Here is a 23,847-nt window from a genome sequence, read left to right as displayed (position 1 = left end):
CAAAACAGGACTTAGACCCGGCACGGAATGCAAGCACCTGTGCAAAGAGGCTTTTCACACTTAGTGTGGGAGCATGCGCTGTATCCCGAAATGAAGACTTAGCGTCAGGAATGGCACAGTCAGGCTGAGCATACTCACTAGGTGAAACACTGTAATTATGCTGCAGCTGGGGTACATCGGCACACGCATGCGCACTTGCTGCCTCTCCACACTTAGACGTGGAGGGGAAATTTGTCTTGGAGATGCTGTCTATGAACAGAAGGAAAAGCTAAAGGAAGCCTGACTTTCTATCCCTCCGAATTATGAAATGCAGCAATGAATTCCATGAGTTTGCTATAACATTAGCGTAGCAAAATGTGCATGAGGGTGTGATGTAGAGGTGCTAGAAATAGCTTGTCACCAGTGGGGCACTAATGGAATACAACAGCCAGTTCTATGATGCCACAAAATGGCAGTATTTTGTGCTATCATTATAGCTTATTAAAAAGAGAGCACGAGGTTGTCATGCAGAGGTGCTGCACATAGATTTGCAGTAGTGTGAATAGACAAAAGTACAATAGCCACGTTTAGGATACAACTAGGTACAGTGAGTGTTTGCTAGTATAATGGCTGAGTTTAAAAAAGTTAGAGTGTGCAATGCAGGCAGACGTGCTGCAAATAACGTTCCAATACTGTGAATTGACAAAAGTCCAATAGCCACGTTTAGGATACAACTAGGTACAGTGAGTGTTTGCTAGTATAATGGCTGAGTTTAAAAAAGTTAGAGTGTGCAATGCAGGCAGACGTGCTGCAAATAACGTTCCAATACTGTGAATAGACAAAAGTCCAATAGCCACGTTTAGGATACAACTAGGTACAGTGAGTGTTTGCTAGTATAATGGCTGAGTTTAAAAAAGTTAGAGTGTGCAATGCAGGCAGACGTGCTGCAAATAACGTTCCAATACTGTGAATTGACAAAAGTACAATAGCCACGTTTAGGATACAACTAGGTACAGTGAGTGTTTGCTAGTATAATGGCTGAGTTTAAAAAAGTTAGAGTGTGCAATGCAGGCAGACGTGCTGCAAATAACGTTCCAATACTGTGAATAGACAAAAGTACAAAAGCCACGTTTAGGATACAACTAGGTACACTGTGTGTTTGCTAGTATAATGGCTGAGTTTAAAAAAGTTAGAGTGTGCAATGCAGGCAGACGTGCTGCAAATAACGTTCCAATACTGTGAATTGACAAAAGTACAATAGCCACGTTTAGGATACAACTAGGTACAGTGAGTGTTTGCTAGTATAATGGCTGAGTTTAAAAAAGTTAGAGTGTGCAATGCAGGCAGACGTGCTGCAAATAACGTTCCAATACTGTGAATTGACAAAAGTACAATAGCCACGTTTAGGATACAACTAGGTACAGTGAGTGTTTGCTAGTATAATGGCTGAGTTTAAAAAAGTTAGAGTGTGCAATGCAGGCAGACGTGCTGCAAATAACGTTCCAATACTGTGAATAGACAAAAGTACAAAAGCCACGTTTAGGATACAACTAGGTACACTGTGTGTTTGCTAGTATAATGGCTGAGTTTAAAAAAGTTAGAGTGTGCAATGCAGGCAGACGTGCTGCAAATAACGTTCCAATACTGTGAATTGACAAAAGTACAATAGCCACGTATAGGATGCCACTAGGTACACTGAGTGTTTGCTAGTATAATGGCTTAGTAACAATGAGTTGTAGTGTGCAATGCAGGCAGACGTGCTCTGCAAATGTCTTTGCACTAGTGGGACTATAGCAAAGTCCAATAGCCACGTTTAGGATGCCACTAGGTACACTGAGTGTTTGCTAGTATAATGGCTTAGTAACAATGAGTTGTAGTGTGCAATGCAGGCAGACGTGCTCTGCAAATGTCTTTGCACTAGTGGGACTATAGCAAAGTCCAATAGCCACGTATAGGATGCCACTAGGTACACTGAGTGTTTGCTAGTAAAATTGCTTAGTTTAAAAAAGTTGGAGTGTGCAATGCAGGCAGATGTGCTCTGCTAATGTCTTTGCACTAGTGGGACTATAGCAAAGTCCAATAGCCACTTTTAGGATGCCACTAGGTACACTGAGTGTTTGCTAGTAAAATTGCTTAGTTTAAAAAAGTTAGAGTGTGCAATGCAGGCAGACGTGCTGCAAATAACGTTCCAATACTGTGAATTGACAAAAGTACAATAGCCACGTATAGGATGCCACTAGGTACACTGAGTGTTTGCTAGTATAATGGCTTAGTAACAATGAGTTGTAGTGTGCAATGCAGGCAGACGTGCTCTGCAAATGTCTTTGCACTAGTGGGACTATAGCAAAGTCCAATAGCCACGTTTAGGATGCCACTAGGTACACTGAGTGTTTGCTAGTATAATGGCTTAGTAACAATGAGTTGTAGTGTGCAATGCAGGCAGACGTGCTCTGCAAATGTCTTTGCACTAGTGGGACTATAGCAAAGTCCAATAGCCACGTATAGGATGCCACTAGGTACACTGAGTGTTTGCTAGTAAAATTGCTTAGTTTAAAAAAGTTGGAGTGTGCAATGCAGGCAGATGTGCTCTGCTAATGTCTTTGCACTAGTGGGACTATAGCAAAGTCCAATAGCCACTTTTAGGATGCCACTAGGTACACTGAGTGTTTGCTAGTAAAATTGCTTAGTTTAAAAAAGTTGGAGTGTGCAATGCAGGCAGATGTGCTCTGCAAATGTCTTTGCACTAGTGGGACTATAGCAAAGTCCAATAGCCACGTATAGGATGCCACTAGGTACACTGAGTGTTTGCTAGTATAATGGCTTAGTAACAATGAGTTGTAGTGTGCAATGCAGGCAGACGTGCTCTGCAAATGTCTTTGCACTAGTGGGACTATAGCAAAGTCCAATAGCCACGTATAGGATGCCACTAGGTACACTGAGTGTTTGCTAGTAAAATTGCTTAGTTTAAAAAAGTTGGAGTGTGCAATGCAGGCAGATGTGCTCTGCTAATGTCTTTGCACTAGTGGGACTATAGCAAAGTCCAATAGCCACTTTTAGGATGCCACTAGGTACACTGAGTGTTTGCTAGTAAAATTGCTTAGTTTAAAAAAGTTGGAGTGTGCAATGCAGGCAGATGTGCTCTGCAAATGTCTTTGCACTAGTGGGACTATAGCAAAGTCCAATAGCCACGTATAGGATGCCACTAGGTACACTGAGTGTTTGCTAGTATAATGGCTTAGTAACAATGAGTTGTAGTGTGCAATGCAGGCAGACGTGCTCTGCAAATGTCTTTGCACTAGTGGGACTATAGCAAAGTCCAATAGCCACGTTTAGGATGCCACTAGGTACACTGAGTGTTTGCTAGTAAAATTTCTTAGTTTAAAAAAGTTGGAGTGTGCAATGCAGGCAGATGTGCTCTGCAAATGTCTTTGCACTAGTGGGACTATAGCAAAGTCCAATAGCCACGTATAGGATGCCACTAGGTACACTGAGTGTTTGCTAGTATAATGGCTTAGTAACAATGAGTTGTATTGTGCAATGCAGGCAGACGTGCTCTGCAAATGTCTTTGCACTAGTGGGACTATAGCAAAGTCCAATAGCCACCTTTAGGATGCCACTAGGTACACTGAGTGTTTGCTAGTGTAATGGCTTAGTTATAATGAGTTGGAGTGTGCAGAGGACAAGAGGGTACAGTGGCAGGATTGTGGTGCTCTGGGTAGAGGAATGGAAGCCTGCCTTTCTATTCCCTCCTAATGGTGAAATGCAGGGAGGAAATCCCTGACCTGGGCTACACAGACGCTGTTGCTGTTGGCAGGACCTGTCACCTATGGCTCTCTGACCCTGCCGCTTTGAGCCCTTAAAAGGACTGCTAGAAAGTGCTCTCCCTAAGCTGTCTAACGCTGTGTATGCAGCGCATACAGCTGTATCGGCTATAGGACTCAGGAGGACGGAGCTGCGACACTGATGTCTGACACCAAAGACGCAGAAGGCAGATAATGGCGTCCGTGAAGAAAATGTCCGGTTTTATAATGCAGGGACATGTGACATGCAGATCCTATCACACATGCCGTTGCTTCTCTGGCTCAAAGTCCACTTAGCTGTGTGTGTGTCTGTGATTGGCTGACATGCTGGCCCGCCCCACAAGACGCGCGCGCTTAGGGAAGGAAGACAAGAAAAAAAAAAAAAAAAAAGGCGATCGCCATTATAGAAACAGCAGTGATCTGAAGGCGCTGTTCACGCACACTATACACTGAAATGTGATAATAGTTTGATTCACAGAGTGACTTACACTATTACAGCAGAAACCAAGCTATGATTTAGCTGTTTTTTGGCTGCTAGAACCGTTCTCGAACGTTTCTAGAACTATCGAGCTTTTGCAAAAAGCTCGAGTTCTAGTTCGATCTAGAACATGCCCCAAAATCACTCGAGCCTAGAACTGGAGAACCACGAACCACGAACCGCGCTCAACTCTAGTGCTGTCAGTGTGCAGGAGATCAGCGTATGTAATGTACCTCGCTGACAGTAGCACTTGTTATGCCCTGCAGTGACCTGGGCTGACCCATTGATGTTAGCTCAGGTCACTGCATTGCTCTCCCAGCCAATGGGGAACATTCTGCTCTGACTGGGACAGTGTGGATCGTCATGGCAACCCCTTGGATTACACCAGACCTGGATTTGTTTTTCTTTCTAATAAATGGGTTAAAGAGGGAATGTATTGGGGAGTGTTTTTTCAAATAAAAATGTGTTTGTCGTCTATTTTTTTTTATTACTGACTGGGTTGGGGATGTCGGGTATCTGATAGACGCCTGACCTCACCAACCCCAGGGCTTGATGCCAGGTCACATTACACATCTGGTATTAACCCCATATATTACCCCGTTTGCCACCGCACCAGGGCGCGGCATGAGCTGGGGCGAAGCACCAGGATTGGCGCATCTAATGGATGCGCCACTTCTGGGGCGGCTGCGGCCTGCTATTTTTAGGCTTAGGAGAGTCCAATAACCATGGACCTCCCTAGTCTGAGAATATCAGACCCCAGCTGTCTGTGTGTGTGGGGAGGGGAGGGTTCCCAAAACGAAAAACAACTAACAAATAAGAAATAACGTTTGGAACTCCATTCTATGTCTGAACTGGGTGCAAAAACCTAAAAAAACATCACTATGGGGAGATAAGGTATGCACACCAGTGACTATGTAAGGGGAATACATGGAATAGCAGAAACTGCTGTGTGAATACTGACATGAAAAATTCAATAGCTATATGTAAGGATGAAATGTGAAAAATGGAATCTGCATTACTGCCATGAACATATGAATCAAGAATCTGCTATTCCATGTACTCCCCTTACATAGTCACTGGTGTGCATACCTTATCTCCCCATAGTGATGTTTTTTTAGGTTTTTGCACCCAGTTCAGACATAGAATGGAGTTCCAAACGTTATTTCTTATTTGTTAGTTGTTTTTCGTTTGGGAACCCTCCCCACACACACCTATTGCCAATCCACATCGTATATATAGCCTGGGTCTCAGCTTCCCATACACGGTAAGTTTTTTAACTGCATGAGAGGACACACATAAGCTAGGGACCCCAACGTAGAGAAATACTTTGGCGTAGTGTTGGGGCTCTATTGCATTGATCAATTCAGTAGCTAAATTTCTCTTTATTCATATATTCATGGCAGTAATGCAGATTCCATTTTTCACATTTCATCCTTACATATAGCTATTGAATTTTTCATGTCAGTATTCACACAGCAGTTTCTGCTATTCCATGTATTCCCCTTACATAGTCACTGGTGTGCATACCTTATCTCCCCATAGTGATGTTTTTTTAGGTTTTTGCACCCAGTTCAGACATAGAATGGAGTTCCAAACGTTATTTCTTATTTGTTAGCTGTGGTCTGCAGGCTGCAGCCGTCTGCTTTACCCTAGCTGGCTAAAAAACTAGGGGGAACCCTACGTCATTTTTTTTTCATTTTTTTGGCTAAATACAAAGCTAAGCACCCCTTAGTGCCACATGAAAGGCACCAAAGGGTGCAAAATTACAAAATGCAGGAGAGTGGAACATTATGTGTCTTTCTGCCATTATAATGACAGAAAAGACTGATATGAAGTGCACAAGCACAAGAAAATCACCAGAGCGCTCTACGCTGTGAAAAGCAGTAGAAAATGGCACTGGAGTGAACATGTGACCGCCTCATGTAGGATAAAGCTATGGATCCTGGGTAAATTTATGCATTTACCCTCCTTCAGTTTTTTGCAGTACACAAAAAAAACGGAAGGCACACGGATGACAAACAGATGACATATGGTCCGTCTACGGAACGGAAACGGATGCCACACGGATGCACCCGTGAAAAAAAACGGACTGTTTTTTGCAGACCACAAAAATGGATCGGTCGTGTTAATGTAGCCTTATTCTGATCTGCCATTTATAAACAGCAGGCAGAAATAAGTGAATAGCGCCCCCCAGCATCAGAAAATCTCCGGGGTTTCAGGGCTAGCTGAGACCCTGGAGATCATGATTCAGGACGTTTTTTCCGGTCCCCGCTCACGTGATCACAGGTATACACCGTACACCGATGATCACATTACAGTAAATGACAGCGCCGGTAAAAAATTATTTATCTCCCATCTGGCATGAACAAACATGATAAATCTCCTCCCCGGTCCCCTCCGGTCCCCCGGTGTCGCCAAAGTGCCCCCCCTGATGCCCTCCCAGAAATCCAAGATGGCCGCGCACACAGCAGCGCGCCGGCCGCATTCACCCTACTCCTCTGATTTCTGTCGCATGTGCCATGACACATGCAACACAAAACTCCTCCCCAGGCCCTGCCAGGTCACCCCCTATAACCCCACCGGTGTTCCCCTGTGTCCCACGGTACCTGTGCAGCGTTGATCCCCCGCGGCCCTCTCCTTCACAATAGATATTGCCGCATGCACAGAGCGGCTGTCAGCTCAGCTTCCTGTGTTCAGACACAGTGAGTGGTGGTTATGCATCTGTAAGCTAAATGGGCGGCACGGTGGCTCAGTGGTTAGCACTACAGTCTTGCAGCACTGAGGTCCTGGGTTCAATTCTCACCAAGGACACCATCTGCAAGGAGTTTGTATGTTCTCCCCGTGTTTGCGTGGGTTTCCTCCAGGTAATCCAGTTTCCTCCCACACTCCAAAGAAATACAGCGCTATGGAATTAATAACACTATATAAATGAATAAATTATTATTATTACTGCAATTCCCTGCTCATGAGGTAAGGAACATAATTGATCAGGAGAGCTATATACTACATTTCCAAATGGAGGGATTTGCTTTTATAGTTTCCCTGCTGAATGACTACCAAACATGAGAGTCCGTTATACGCCACAAGAAAACACATCTAAATAGCGAGCTCTGTTGTTAAGTATTCATTCAGCTGGATAACTGGACTTAAAGGGGTATTCCATCTTCAAGATCCTATCCCCAATATATAGTAGGTGGAATAGCAATAATATCAGCAAATACCAATATTTGGAAATGTAGAATAGTTCTCCTGATTAGGCTTGCCCTTACCTCATAAGCAGGGCATTGCAGCTTTGGTAGCAACCATTACGACATGGACTCTGCTGCTGTGGACCCGGGGAGAGTGAGTGCAGATTCATTGCACCCACACTCCTCACATGAAGGGTCTGCACTCCTAGAAAATGGGGGATACGTTCACTGAGTGTCTCCCCCCATATTCTAGACGGTCCAGAGTCGTCGTGGGACCCCTTGATTTTTTTTCTTGCAATAAATTGGTGAAAGAGGGAATGTTTTGGGGACTGTTTTTTCAAATAAATTTCTTTTGTCGATTTTTTTTTGTTAGTACTAACAGTTTATGATGTTGGGTATCTAATAGACGCCATGACATCACAAACTGCTGGGCTTGATGTCAGGTGACCTTACAGCTAGTATCAACCCATTTTATTACCCCGTTTACCACTGCACCAGGGCACGGGATGAGCTGGGGTGAAGCGCCAGGATTGGCGCATCTAGTGCATGCGCCACGTCTGGGGTGCCTGCGACCTGCTTTTTTTAGGCTGTGAAGGCCCAATAACTATGGACCTTCCCACCCTGAGAATACCAAACCACAGCTGTCCACTTTACCTTGGCTGGTGATCCAATTTGGGGGGGGACCCTACTTTTTTTGTGTAATTATTAATATTTATAAAATAATTATAAAAAAAGAGCCTGGGGGGACCTCCACATTGGATCCCCAACCACGGTAAAGCTGCCAGCTGTGGTTTTCAGGCTACAGCCGTCTGCTTTACCCTAGCTGGCTATCAAAAATGGGGGGACGCAACGTCATTTTTTTTTAACTATTTTTTAAGTAGAAAAAATTAATGGGCTTCCCTGTATTTTGATTGCCAACCAAGGTAACGGCAGGCAGATGGGGGTGGCAACCCATAGCTGTCTGCTTTATCTGCGTTGAGAATCAAAAATACCACGGAGCGCTACGTCATTTTTTTTAAAGATTTATTTTTACAGCACTGTGATGTCCAGCAATCAAAATACAGGGAAGCCCATTTTGTGTTTAGTTATTTAAATAAATAATTAAAAAAAATATATATGGGCTCCCGCTGCATTTTTTGTATTGCTAGCTAAGGGTATTCCAAGCAGCTACTGGCTGCTAACCCCCACTGCTTGGTGTTACCTTCACTGGCAATGGAAAATCCAGGGAAGCATTTTTTATTTTTTTTGCCAAAAAACTAGAAAAAAAGGACGTGAGCTTCGCCATATTTTTGTATGCTAGCCAGGTATAGCAGGCAGGTGCTGGAAGAGTTGGATACAGCGCCAGAAGATGGCGCTTCTATGAAAGTGCCATTTTCTGAGGCGGCTGCAGACTGCAATTCGCAGCAGTGGGGCCCAGAAAGCTCAGGCCAACCTGTGCTGCGGATTCCAATCCCCAGCTGCCTAGTTGTACCTGGCTGGACACAAAAATGGGGTGAAGCCTACGTCATTTGTTTTCTAATTATTTCATGAAATTCATGAAATAATAAAAAAAGGGCTTCCCTTTATTTTTGGTTCCCAGCCGGGTACAAATAGGCAACTGGGGGTTGGGGGCAGCCGTACCTGCCTGCTGTACCTGGCTAGCATACAAAAATATGGCGAAGCCCACATCATATTTTCAGGGGGCAAAAAACTTCTGCATACAGTCCTGGATGGAGTATGCTGAACCTTGTAGTTCTGCAGATTCTGTCTGTCTGTATGGAGAAGAGCAGACAGCAGCTGCAGAACTACAAGGCTCAGCATACTCCATCCAGGACTGTATTCAGAAGTTTTTTGCCCACCAAAAAAATGGCGTGGGCTTCGCCATATTTTTGTATGCTAGCCAGGTACAGCAGGCAGCCATGGGCTGCCTCCAACCCCCAGTTGCCTATTTGTACCCGGCTGGGAACCAAAAATATAGGGAAGCCCGTTTTTTTTAATTATTTCACTTATTTCATGAAATAATTAAAAAAAAACGACGTGAGCTTTGCTCCATTTTTGTGTCCAGCCGGGTACAACTAGGCAGCTGGGGATTGGAATCCGCAACACAGGTTAGCCCGAGGTTTCTGGTCACCTCTGCTGTGAATTGCAGTCCGCAGCCGCCCCAGAAAATGGTGCTCTCATAGAAGCGCCATCATTTGGCGCTGTATCCAACTCTTCCAACAGCCCTGGAGCCGGGTGGCTTGTTGGGTAATCATGAGTTAATACTGGCTTTGTTTTACTAGCTAGTATTAAGCCAGAGATTCTTAATGTCAGGCACGTTTGACCCGGCCATTAAGAATCTCCAATAAAGGGTTAAAAAAAAGACACCACACAGAGAAAAAATACTTTAATAGAAATAAATACACAGACACATTAGAGACTCCATCTTTATTACCCCCTGTCAGCCCTCCACGATCCATGGTCTTCTGTCTTTCTCGTTCAACAAATGCAGCTCTGATCCATCACTGCTGCATGGGGGAAGACGCTGCTTCCCGTGCAGAAATCACTCCGTGAAGGCTGCACGGAAAGCAGCGTGCAGCCTTCACGGAGTGAGAGATCAGTGCTGCTGGCTGCTGGCGGTGACAGACGCGTTACCATAGCAACAGGGCTTCGATCATGTGATTCCCGGAGCCGCGGTTAGCGGTGACGTCACCGCTAACTGCGTTGCTATGGCAACGGTGATCTCCGTTAATGACCGGCTGTGTCAGCCGGTCCCTAACGGAACGGGGAGTCGACCGTGTGCTACAGCATGTCGCCGGTACATGGCGATACACAAATGTGCACCATGTACCGGAGAGATGCACTCGCAGGTCCTACATGACGCGTCATAGTCATGTGACCAGTTTGTAGCCAATGAGATAATAGCCACGTGACTGGTCACATGGCTATTTTGACGTCACGATAGGTCCTGCATCACTGCTGGCAGTGCCGGTCACCGGGAGGATTCAGCGATCATCGGATGGAATAGCGGCAGGAGACAGAGTTAAGGAGGGATCGCGGGGACCGGTAAGTGTTATGGCAATGTTTATTAACTGTATGTGTACATTTATAATGCGTTTTTATGTGTTTGTGATTGCCTCCCATTATAGCCTATTGGTTCGAGTTCGGTTCGTCGAACGTTCGACGAACCGAACTCGAACGAGACCTCCGTTCGGCGAACCGAGCTCGAGCCGAACCACAGCCAGTTTGCTCATCTCTAATAAGGAGTGCCCCCTATGCAGAGAACCCCTCTTGGAGGAGTGGCATAAGAAGTTGTGTCAGGCATGCATTCGTCGCACAATTGCGGAGGAATCTCCGGGACTCTCAGCGGACGTCCGTTCGGCTATCCGCTCAGAAGTACAAGATTCCATGAAGGCTTTCTTGAAGAGAAAAAAGTCAAAACCAGTTGACTCTGCCCTTTCCTCATCTTCCTCCGGTACGGCCTCTGACTCTGACTCCTCGCCCTCAGATAGTGATGTGGGAGGCAGACCGTGCTTCTCCATTGATGACATAGGGACGCTTGTCAAATCGGTCAGGGCAACTATGGGGTTGTCAGAGGAGAAATCCTCTAGATCCCTGGAGGATGTTATGTTTGGAGGACTGGAAGAAAGGAAGAAGCGTACCTTTCCGGTCAACAACAAGATTGAGGCGCTTATTCAAAAAGAGTGGAAGCGTCAAGACAAAGCAGGTTCTCTCCCCTCCTCCTCCAAGCGGAAATATCTCTTTGACGAGGACAAAACAGCCGTATGGGATAAGGCGCCTCGAATCAATGCTGCTGTCGCAAAGTCCTCTCGATGGGGAGGCATCTCCCTGGAAGACTCGGGGACATTGAAAGATCCCCTGGACAAAAAAGCGGATGTCGTTCTTAAGTACTTGTGGGAAACATCTGCAGGGATCTTGAGGCCGGCTATTGCAAATACCTGCATGGCCCGTTCCCTAATGATCTGGCTCCAACAGGTTGAGGATCAGTTGCGGGATAACACCTCCCGTGAAAAGATCCTATCTAAACTTTCACTTCTCCAGGGGGCAGCGGCCTTTCTGGCAGATTCCTCAGTGGATGTTATCAGACTAGGGGCTCGTTCTGCTGGACTGTCCAATCAAGCCAGATGGACATTGTGGCTGAAGGGCTGTCCAGGAGATCTACAGTCCAAACAAAAGTTGTGTACGGTGCCCTGTGACGGTCACCTGCTTTTTGGGAAACAGCTGGAGGATGCATTGGACAAGGTGTCAGATAGCAAGAAGTCCTTCCCGAGGTTCCACTCTGGTTCGTCTCGTTCCTTTCGGAGGCAGAGATTCTCCAAGGGCAGGCCCCCGGATAATCAGCGGTGGGAGCGCAGACCCAAGCGGGACTCCGGCTTCATGTTCGGGGGTGCCACAGCCTCCTCGAAGAAATCTGCCAAGTGACGCCAGGCTACTGGTCAGAGGTTGCCTTTCTCACTTTCTGGAGCAGTGGGAAGGCATTTCCTCCAATGCCTATGTTCGATCCATTATCAAAGACGGCCTCCAGTTCCAATTTCTCCTTCAGCCACCACAGCATTTCGTCATCACTCCTCTTCGGAGGTCACAGTCGGAACAACAAGCTCTGGAATCGGAAGTCCTGCTGTTGCTTGGGAAGGCAGTCCTGTGCGAAGTACCCATTGCAAAAAGGGGAAGGGGGTTCTATTCCCCCCTCTTTCTCATAGGAAAACTGGACGGTTCCTTCCGAACAATAATAAACCTCAGACGTCTCAACCTGTTTTTACAGTATTTCCCGTTCAAGATGGAGTCTGTTCAGTCGGCAATAAAGCTGCTGTTTCGCGACTGTTAGATGGCTGTAATAGACTTGAAAGATGCCTATTACCATGTCCCTATACATCCACAATTTCAACGGTTTCTACGTGTGGCCATTTCCATCAAAAACCGAATCGGTCATTTTCAGTTCCGAGCCCTCCCCTTCGGGCTGTCTGTAGCCCCCAGGATTTTTACGAAGATAGTGGCAGAGATGTCAGCTCATTTGCGGATACAGAATGTTCTGCTGGTACCTTACCTGGATGACTTCCTGGTGATTGGGAACTCCGGTGCCTTCAAATGACTCTGCAAAACCTGGGTTGGATGGTGAATTACGAAAAGTCGTGGTTGGACCCAGTCAGGGTTCAATCATTCCTCGGTCTCACTGTCAACTCAGAGTGTCAGCGGTGCCTTTTACCAGTGGACAAGATTCGGAAGGTTTCAGGCTTGGCCCTGCGGGCGATCCACCATCCCAGGATGTCTCTGAGGAAGGCTATGTCCTTGCTGGGTACTCTGACATCTTGCTTCCTGGCGGTTCCGTGGGGTCGGGTCAACTCCAGGGCTCTCCAATGGCAGATTCTGTATGCCCAGAAAACATTAAACGATTGTTTGGAAGGGGTCGTCACCCTATCCTGGGCGGTCAGAAGCTCTCTCCTCTGGTGGACATCCGTGAACAACTTGTCTGTGGGTGTTCCCTAGCTCACTCGGGACCGGAGGGTGGTCACTACCGATGACAGCCAGTCCAGCTGGGGAGCTCACCTTCACGAGCACATTTCTCAGGGATGGTGGTCACCACGGGAAGCGGCACAACCCTCAAATCTCCGAGAACTGTGGGCAGTGGAGCGTGCCCTAAAAGCCTTTCTTCCTCACTTTCAGGGGCGGCATGTTCTGGTCATGTCAGACAACCAGTCCACAGTCTCCTATGTCAACCATCAAGGGGGCACGAGATCCCCATCCCTCATGCAGGTGTCTTACAGACTGTTCCTCTGGGTGGAGCAACATCTTCTCTCCCTCTCAGCTCTCCACATCAAGAGTCGTCTCAATGTCACGGCAGATTACCTCAGCCGCCATCACCTGCGGCAGGGAGATTGGTCCTTGAATCCTCGGGTCTTTCGACAGATAGTGACTCTCTGGGGCATGCCACAGATAGACCTCTTTGCCACCAGATTGAACAGGCAGGTAGGGCAGTTCTGTTCGCTAAGCCCATCGGACCAGTCCTTCGCCGTATACGCGTTACAGGTTTCATGGACCTTCAGACTGGCTTATGCGTTTCCTCCAATAGTCATGCTGCCGACCGTTCTGCAAAAAATCAGGGAGGACCGGGCGAGGGTACTTCTTATCGCCCCCTTCTGGCCCAAAAGGCTGTGGTTTTCTCTCCTGAGGACGATGTCGGTCACAGATCCCTGGGTTCTGCCGGAGGTTCCGAACCTGTTAGTCCAGGGACCAGTGTTCTACGCACAAGCGAATGGATTCCATTTAACGGCTTGGAATTTGAAAGGTCACTGTTGAGGAGCATGGGTTTTTCCCCTGACCTTATTTCTACATTGTTGAAAAGTCATAAACCAGTTACCACCAGAATATACGGGAGAGTGTGGCAAAAATTCCTGCACTTCTCTGACCGTCCCCTGGGTCCGGAAGCCCCTATTGAGTGCATTTTGGAATTCCTACAAAAGGGGTTTGATCTGGGGTTAGCGGTGAACACTCTCAAGGTTCAGGTCTCTGCCTTAGGGGCCCTGTACAATTGTAACCTGGTGGCCAATAAGTGGATTAAGCGGTTTATTGTGGCTAGTGGTAGGGCTAAGCCAGTGGTCATACCAAAGGTTCCTCCCTGGGACCTTAACTTAGTCTTGGATGCCCTCACAGGACCTCCCTTTGAGCCCCTGACAGATCTTTCCCTGAAGTTGCTTACTCGAAAAACCATATTGCTAGTCGCGTTAACCTCAGCACGGCGAATCAGTGATTTACAGGCCCTATCAGTTGTGCAGCCTTATACTCAGGTCCTTGAGGATAGAGTCATCCTGCGGGCAGACCCGGCGTATCTCCCAAAAGTTGCATCTCATTTTCATCAAACACAAGAGATAAACCTGCCCTCCTTCTGTAGCCATCCCGCTAGTGAAGGGGAACATAGATTTCACACCCTAGATGTGCGCAGGGCCCTCCTTCACTATATTTCAGTGATGCGGGCAGTAAGGAAGACACAGTCATTATTCATCTCCTTTCAGGGTAGTACACGGGGTCAGGAGGTGTCAAAGAGTACTATTGCTATGTGGATTAGGAAGGCCATTACTTTAGCCTACTCCTCCAGTGGTGCGCCCGTTCCGGAGAACATTCGGGCCCATTCCACCAGAGCAGTGTCTACCTCCTTGGCTGAACGTGCGCAGGTATCTATTGAACAAATTTGCAGGGCCGCTACCTGGTCCTCACAGTCTACTTTTGTCCAGCACTATCGGTTGGACCTATCCTCCTCGGCTGCTCTTTCGTTTGGTAGACGGGTGCTTGAGGCGGTGGTCCCTCCCTAATTAGGTTTCTCTGGAAATCTCTCACGTGGTGCTGTCATGGGTGAGGGGAAAACACCACGGTTACTTACCGGTAGCCAGTTTTTCCAGAACCCATGACAGCACCCATAGAATTCCTCCCTTTCTCATCCTTGCTGTGCACTTCTGGAGGTGCTTCTGTGTGCTTAGTGGTGATGGAGTAGGTTCCAACGTTTGTTGGAGGTCCTCTCATTCTCGGTAATCAACTGACGAAGGGAAGAGGTACCACCCTTTTATTCAGAATGGTTTCCTGTCCTCGCTGGGCAGATCCCTCTCTCTCACGTTGTGCTGTCATGGGTTCTGGAAAAACCGGCTACCGGTAAGTAACCGTGGTGTTTTCCTGCAAAGAATTCTTGCTTTAAGGGTATTGTCTGTAAATGTGGTGAATATCTCTCTTTGTTTTAAATGATTCCTGCCATGTAAAAAACAAAGTTGGACAACCCTTTAGCACTTTTTTTTTATAAATTAAACAATTAACAAAAATATAAAAAAAACTTTCTGTTCTGCCTCCTAAAAGTGTTATTTCGTAGCTAATTTGTTCATTATAAATTCAGTTCTACCAAAATATTAGCAAAGATTCTGAGTCTTCTGAATCTGAATTATTTTTACAATTTGTTTTTTGGGAATTTATCAAAATTGGGGCTGATTGGATGTCATTTTATTGAATTGGTAGAGAGCTGGGAAAGGCATTTTAAAAAAAAATACTTTGCTGGTCACCATTCTACCTGCAACCCAGAGTCTGGTCTTCCCCTTCGTCTGCCCTGTTCTTTTTTTCTTTAAGTTGGCCAAAGAAAAAAAGATAAGCTGGACAGGGTGGAGGACCGGACATTGGGTTGAAGTGAGACACCGGGTGAGTATAATTTTTATTTTTTACAACCTAAGTTTATTATGTTCTGGGGTCTTACCAGACCCCTGAACATAATAAGGAACTTTAGTTTGCAAATCAAAATTCCCTTCCAAATTGAAGCGTTTTGCTAAATCCACTCATCTGTTACTATTTTGTGCATTTTTTTTCCTGCAATGTCTGAACAACTGACACATCACCCTGAAAGTATGTTAGAGAGCACCTATGCCTTAAACTGTGTCTGGAGATATGTCAAGGAAGCATTAGCTTTCAGTATAGCTATAAATTACAACAAATCAAATGTATCTTGAGATCAGGACAGATTTGTGGAGAGTGGAGCTTTCAAGTTATTCATCCTCCTTCAGCATGCTATAGAGCAGCAATATCTCAGACACTGGAGATCCACATCACAATTGTGAAGTGACTTCATATTGATTATGGCTTTGACAGCAGGAGACGTTTTGAACAAGTCTGTAATAAAGTCTCTGTCAATTGTAGCTGTGAAAATCCTTGCTAATAAATGACTTTACTTGAGATTTTGATGGAGTTTCTTGCCAATGCATTCCTTAATTGTAAAACATATCATAGAGATTTCTAAAGTAATACCCTGTCATACAAATGGCTTAGGAAACTAAAAGATTAACATACAAAGACTCAGTCATTTTATGGCTAGACAGTAAACCTTAGGCACCAATAATTTGTCCATGACACATATGGCCAGAATGACCTCAAGGTGGGAAATGTAATAAGCAAAATTATTATTATTATTATTATTATTATTATTATTATTATAGCACCATTTATTCCATGGCGCTGTACAAGTGAAAAGAGTAGACATAAAAATAAGTGCAACAATCATTAACAATATAAAACAGACTGGTATAGGAGGAGGGAGGACCCTGCTCGCGAGGGCTCACAGTCTACAGAGAATGGGTGATGGTACAATAGGTGAGGACAGATCTGGTTGCGCAGTGGTGTACTGGACTGAGGGTTATTGTAGGTTGTAGGCTTGTTGGAAGAGATGGGTCTTCAGGTTCCTCTTGAAGCTTTCCACGGTAGGAGAGAGTCTGATATGCTGGGGTTTAGTGTTCCAGAGTATGGGGAAGGCACGGAAGAAATCTTGTATGTGATTGTGGGAAGAAGAGATAAGAGAGGAGTAGAGAAGGAGATCTTGTGAGGATCTGAGGTTGCGTGCAGGTAGGTACCGGGAGACTAGGTCACAGATGTAAGGAGGAGACAGGTTGTGGATGGCTTTGTATGTCCTGGTTAATGTTTTGAACTGGAGTCTTTGGGCAACGGGAAGCCAGAGAAGGGATTGACAGAGTGGCAAGGCTGAATAATGTGTAAGAATTTTACCACAAATTAAGCAAAAAACGTCATTTACTATGTTTTAGATCTCAACAATTTTGGAAAGTGTTTTTAAATAATATAATGCTAAGAGGAGTTCAGAAATGCACCAGATTTATTATTGTGGTGCACTAAATATTAATAGTTTAACACAAACTACGGTAAGTTAGCGAAGAGGTATGTAAGAAAGAGAAAAGTATCTAACTTGTAGAAGAATGTGCCAAATTTATCATACAGTGTGTGATTGTAATAAACGTGCCACAGTCTCTGTTTAGTTTAATTGTATCCTGTCTAAATTTTGGACAGTATTAATTAATATGTCCCATTACATTTTTAAATACCCTATCCTTATTTTAACAGTCTCATAAAAGGAAGGTTGAAGGATAATCAAAGATATTCTAAATAATAGTGACTCAGCTGAGAAGCTGTGAACAAGTCTTCTGTGGCGCCAAAAAATAAAAAAATATATATATTTATAGAGCCCTATAAATATTAAACTAAAGGCCGCCAAACATGTGATTCTGACAAGATTGACTAATAGTCAAATGTGCATTTGGGCCTCTCATCTCTCCACCCAATATATGATGTCTTGGGAGGTAAGGGTCCGACAGTTTGAGTTTTAACCTCCTGCCCCTTTGGTCTTTAGAAGATATCATGCTGCCATAGTTGTCGGACAACAATTTTCTATACTCTTCTTTGGAAAACCAATGAACTTTCGGCTATGTCTCCTGATTTCTCCATACACATCTGTATGTTCATGTGTATTGGTAAATCTGGAGCCATAGCGTAAGGTCAAATGAGCACTCGGCTTTGAGTTCTCGTATGTGAATGGTCAGCCTGAAGGATGTGATGCACAGATGGACTTCCAGCCCTAAATATTACACTAACCATCTTCCATATTCCATTTTTCTCTTAGATTTTATTCTCCTCCTTACAATATTGCAACAAACAGAATGATTCCACAAACATCCATCACACCTTTTATTGCTGCTTCTCCTGTATCTACATATCAGGTATATTCTGTGTCTTGTACCAGAAGGGTTTATGTATATAAAGATAAATAACCGATTTGTTTGGTAATAAAACTTTCTATGTTTATCTTTGTATGTATTTTTATATTTTATAATTATTACCATTGCAATGTGGCATTCGGCTTTGGACAAAATCAATATGGTGTGAACACTAAATTTTATGCCATACTGACAGGATAAGAAAATAATGAGGGATGGAAATAGGGGAATAAAGCTAAAAATCCAAAACTTGAAATTAGTCATGGGATCTCAACAAAACAACAGAACTTTATTATAGTGTGATACTTCCTTTATTTTGTGTTCTAAGATAATAAAAAAAAAGAGATGCCTTTTACTGTCTATTACTGGAATCCTGTCAATTTTTTATCAAAACTACTGAATTGAGATCTTAACTTTTAAATCTATTATTTTAAAATTTATTAATAGGTTCCCTAGTTATAAAATAACATTGCTTACACTCACCCCCAGTGCCAGCACTGTTCCAGTAGTGTCAGCACTGGCAATCCTTGTGGCCAATCAGCGGCTACTTTACTGTCCACTCCTTAGGGCAAAATTGGCATGCAGAGGACATGAGAGCTGCAGCTTTCCTCTCACTTCCTCCAGATTAGAGATGAGAGAACCTTAGGCTCGGGGATTGGGGCTCGGGCTCGGAAAATGACATCAAAATCAGCCAGGTGAGTATCGCGCTGTGCTCGTGTCTGAGTGATGCCCTGCATTTGGCGCTCTATGGGTACTGTTTCTTCGGCTCAAAATACGCTTACATTTAGAGTACTAAGCTGTGTAGTTCACGGAGAATTAAAAAAAACACTGCCCACCGACCTCTGGAAGGGTTTTTCTTTTGGCCCATAGCAAAACATTTCCAGAGGTCGGTGGGCAGTGTTTTGCTTTTTAATTCTCCCTGAACGACACATGTTAGACGCTAAATGTAAGCTAAATTTGACCCGAAGAAACAATACCCGTAGCACGCAGGGCATCACTCAGACACGAGCACAGCGTGATACTCATCTGGCTGATTTTCATATCTTTTCCGAGCCTGAACCCTGAGCTCCGAGCCTAAAGGCCCCGTTACATGCAATGACGTATCTAACGATATATCGCCGGTGTCACGGATTCCGTGACGGACATCCGGCGTCGTTAGCGACGTCGTTGTGTGTAAAAGCTCCGAGCCAGTGTTAGCGATCAAAAAATACTCACCTTATTGTTGATTGTTGACACGTCAGTCATTTTCGTAAAATCGTTGCTGTTGCCGGATGCTGGTTGTTCGTCGTTCCTGCCGTAGCACACATCGCTATGTGTGACACTGCAGGAACGAGGAACATCATCATACCTACAGCCGCCCACAAAGATGAAGGAAGGAGGTCGGCGGGATGTTACGCCCGCTCATCTCCGCCCCTTCGCTTCTATTGGGTGGCCGCTTATTGACACCGCACGAACCGCCCCCTTAGAAAGCAGGCAGTTCGTCTGCCACAGCAATGTCACTAGGCAGATAAGTCCCGTGTAACGGGTCCTAATGATGTTGTGCGCCACGGGCAGTGATTTTCCCGTGACGCACAACCGACGGCGATGTCGCTGCGTGTAAAGCCCCCTTTAGGTTCACTCATCTCTAATCCAGATATCTGATCTGTCCTAGTTGGGGACAGTGAAGGGGCATTATGTGATACTGAAAGAGCCAGTGCCTACACTACAAGGAGCAGAGCCAGCACTGGAGGTGAGTATAATTGTTCGTTTTTTACAGGGCAGAAACATACTGATTGAGAAGGGATTGTCCAAATAGTGGACAACCCCTTTAATGTCTACCTTTACTATGTGAAGGTTTTTATTTCAATTTTATATTAGTAATTACACACTTAATTTTTTTCTGCCAATATTTGAAAATAATTAGAATTTAGAGATACTGGTGAGAAGAACAGTAATATTCTAAGATATGTTAAACCCTTTCTTAGTTATGTGCTGATTTCTAGACTTATATCTTGCAGTCTGACTTCCAGCCACCACCAAGAGGCACTTACAAGTGTACTGCAGATTTATTATTAAAAGCTCACTGCATGATTTCAGCCAGGCATGTTGGACTTTGAAATGGGACAGCATATCATTAAAAAAACATGCTTAAGAAGCCAACCCACCTGTCTGACTAGTCTTCCAAGCAGCTAAGTCCATGGTGGCTTCTCCCTGCCTGCTGCCCAGCAGTGACAGGTCTCTACACACATAAGGGGAGGCCTGTCAGCCACTGGTAGTGGATGAAGAGAAGCTGCCGGGGACCTGCCTGTACAATCAGTCTCCTTTGCAGCTTGGTCCCCAGTGGCTTTTAAAGTATATTTTGATATTGATTTCCCCAACATTTCAGCATCAAACATGCCTAGCTGAAATCACACAGGAAGTATCTCATACATGCTGCCCATGGATTATACCAAATTTATCTGCTTTCAAGGTCCCTTTAAAGTGACTTTGTCATCCATTTTTTGCCACCTAATCTGAGAGCAGCATAACATAGGGGCAGAGATCCTGATCCCACTGGTATGTCACTTACTGGGCTGCTTATTGTAGCTTTGAAAAAATCACTGATTAATCAGCAGTAGATCATCATTAGAGGACTACTTGGTGTGTTGCAGGTAGTCCAGCATATTCATGAACTGTATATAACTGCTAGATCTGCAGCAGAAAAAACATTGACTTTATCAAAAAGACAGCAAACAGCTCAGTAAGTGACACATCGCTGGAATCAGGGTCTCTGTCTCTACATTATGCTGCTGTCAGATGAGGTAGCAAAATCCTGGTGACAGGTTCCCTTTAAATTGAATGGGAGCTATAATCCATAAAGAGGAAGTGCCTAAGCCACCCATAGTGATGACTGTAGGCATCTAGAACTTTAGCGTTTCACTCTAAAGCTTCCCAGCTCAGAATTAGAGAAACACAACTTGAAAAAATGTATTAAGATCTAATTTAGGACACAATTTTGGACCTATTCATATAAATCCTGTTCAGGAAGGCATTCACTTCCAGCATATTTTGTGACAAAAGACCCCTCTATTTGTTGAACGTGTCTCTTTCTGTCCCAAGTTAAACAGAAAAAAAAAATCAGTAATAGAACAATTACTAGGATTCAGTAATCTTGTCAGAGTGTAATTCATTTTATTTAATATCTCTAATGGTATAAAATTGCCTACAGAATGTTTCCGGATTCATTTTGAAGGTATTACATTCATTTCATTTAGAGATAGCAATGTAATTACAGAATTAAGCAGTACACCTAGAGAACTGATTCTACAAAGTTATGTAGCCAAAGCTGAGGCTTAAAATTGGTTTTTCACATTTTCAGTGAATTATTTTAAAGTCATTAATCAAATACTTATGTGGATTCACCTTTGCCCTGATGCTACTTTTCTATCATCTAGGTACAAAGTACATCCTGGATGCCTCACCCACCATATGTTATGCAACCAACGGTAGGTAGTCTACAACACATAACTTTTACATTTGGGTATTAGTGATTAATGGCAATGTCCACTTGTATTTCTGGATGTAATTTCCTTAACACACTTCCATGCGGCAACATCATTTATTAGATATTAATCCTTAATGTTTTCATTAACTATTACAAATGAATAAGGTTTTATGCTGGTAGATTAATTAAGAGATTTATCAGCTAACTAATTTTGTATAGTTATTTACGTCACTGTGCATTAGAATATGTACATACTTTATGTATGTGCGTGTGTGTGTGCGTGTATATATGTATGCATATATATACAGTATATATACATATATGTATATATATATATATATATATATATATATATATACTAGCTGTAGTACCTGGGCATTGCCCAGCATAGTAACTGTCTCTCTGTCTCTCTCCCAGTCTCTGTCTGTCTGTGTCTGCCTCTGTCTGTCTCTTTCTGTCTGTCTATTTTTGTCTGTCTCTTTCTGTCTGTCTCTGTCTGTCTCTTTCTGTCTGTTTCTTTCTGTCTGTCTCTTTGTGTCTGTCTCTGTCTGTCTTTCTCTTTCTCTCTGTCTCTTTCTGTCTCTCTCTATCCGTCTCCCCACTGACATCTTATTACCGCACACATAAGCTTCTTATACTAACAGTTTATTTTGTTCTTATAGCAATAAATGACAGTTGCTAATAATAGCTTGTAGCTTCCACCTCCATTCAGTTCAATGGAGGCAAGTTTTTTGGAGAGTAACTGTAAAGCGCAGGTTACATTTTCCCATCAAAATATAGTCTATGACGTTCCTTGAGTCACATGGGGTGTCTGTGCAAAATTTCGGGATTCTAAATGCGACGGTGCGGATTCCGTTAGCGGACATACATACATACACACATACATACATACATACATACACACGTACACTCAGCTTTATTTATTAGATATATATATATATACTGTGTATATTATTAATTATATATATATATATATATATATATATATATATATATATATATATATATATATATACTGTATATCTCACTCTCTATATATACATTTACAGTACAGACCAAAAGTTTGGACACACCTTCTCATTCAAAGAGTTTTCTTTAATTTCATGACTCTGAAAATTGTAGATTCACATTGAACGCATCAAAACAGCAGTGGTTTCCTAGCAGCTATTGTACTACGAAGGCCTGCTTCACAAAGTTTCCTCTTAACAGTTGTTCTAGAGATGTGTCTGCTGCTAGAACTCTGTGTGGCATTGACCTGGTCTCTAATCTGAGCTGCTGTTAACCTGCAATTTCTGAGGCTGGTGATAAACGTATTCTCCACAGCAGAGGTGACTATTGGTCTTCTTTTCCTGGGGCGGTCCTCATGTGAGCCAGTTTCTTTGTAGCGTTTGATGGTTTTTGCCACTGCACTTGGGGACACTTTCAAAGTTTTCCCAATTTTTCGGACTGACTGACCTTCATTTCTTAAAGTAATGATGGCCACTCTTTTTTCTTTACTTAGCTGCTTTTTTTGCCATAATACAAATTCCAACAGTCTATTCAGTAGGACTATCAGCTGTTTATCCACCAGACTTCTGCACAACACAACTGATGGTCCCAACCCCATTTATAAGGCAAGAAATCACACTTATTAAACCTGACAGGGCACACCTGTGAAGTGAAAACCATTTCCGGTCACTACCTCTTGAAGCTCATCAAGAGAATGCCAAGAGTGTGCAAAGTAGTAATGATCAAATCAAAAGGTGGCTACTTTGAGGAACCTAGAGTATAAGCCATATTTTCAGTTGTTTCACAATTTTTTGTTAAGTATTTCTTTCAACGTGTGTTAATTCATAATTGTGATGCCTACAATGTGAATCTACAATTTCCAGAGTCATGAAAATAAAGAAAACTCTTTGAATGAGAAGGTGTGTCCAAACTTTTCATCTGTACTGTATATATATATGCCGCAAGCAAAGCTCCGCAATTATTCTAATTCTATTATCCCATCATTATGCTATATCAATATACAAGTGATGTATATACTATTTTAAATACATGTTAATATTTTAATTATTGTTGTTTACTATAATGTATTTGTAAATTGAACGATATTTAAAGGGAAAATAATATTTTGCATTTACATTTTATACTTACACTGTTAGCGAAAACCTGATTGTACGTCTAGAGTTAGAGGTACTTTGCACACTACGACATCGCAAGCAGATGGTAGCGATGCCGAGCGCGATAGACCCCGCCCCCGTCGCAGCTGAGATATCTTGTGATAGCTGCCGTAGCGAACATTATCGCTACGGCAGCTTCACATGCACTTACCTGCCCTGCGACATCGCTCTGGCCGGCGAACCACCTCCTTCTTAAGGGGGCGGGTTGTGCAGCGTCACAGTGATGTCACACGGCAGGTGGCCAATAGAAGCGGAGGGGCGGAGATGAGAGGGACGTA

The 23,847-nt window shown here is 43.9% G+C and overlaps 1 protein-coding gene across 4 annotated transcripts in view; it reads left to right on the top strand.

Annotated features, from left to right (window-relative positions):
• RBMS3 (RNA binding motif single stranded interacting protein 3) overlaps positions 1–23,847 on the top strand; it is a 963,285-nt gene that overhangs the window by 883,508 nt on the left and 55,930 nt on the right. For all 4 annotated transcript variants that reach the window (XM_075315252.1, XM_075315249.1, XM_075315250.1 and 1 more), the window contains exons 9-10: positions 17,851–17,947; positions 21,358–21,408. In XM_075315252.1, coding sequence (XP_075171367.1) covers positions 17,851–17,947; positions 21,358–21,408 — 148 coding nt within the window. The remainder of the gene's footprint in view (positions 1–17,850; positions 17,948–21,357; positions 21,409–23,847) is intronic.

This window comes from Anomaloglossus baeobatrachus, chromosome 6 (genome assembly GCF_048569485.1).
Source record: "Anomaloglossus baeobatrachus isolate aAnoBae1 chromosome 6, aAnoBae1.hap1, whole genome shotgun sequence".
In the NCBI taxonomy this organism is placed as follows: Eukaryota; Metazoa; Chordata; class Amphibia; order Anura; family Aromobatidae; genus Anomaloglossus; species Anomaloglossus baeobatrachus.
Note: the sequence above shows the minus strand (reverse complement) of the source record. Positions and strands in the feature narration are given on the sequence as shown.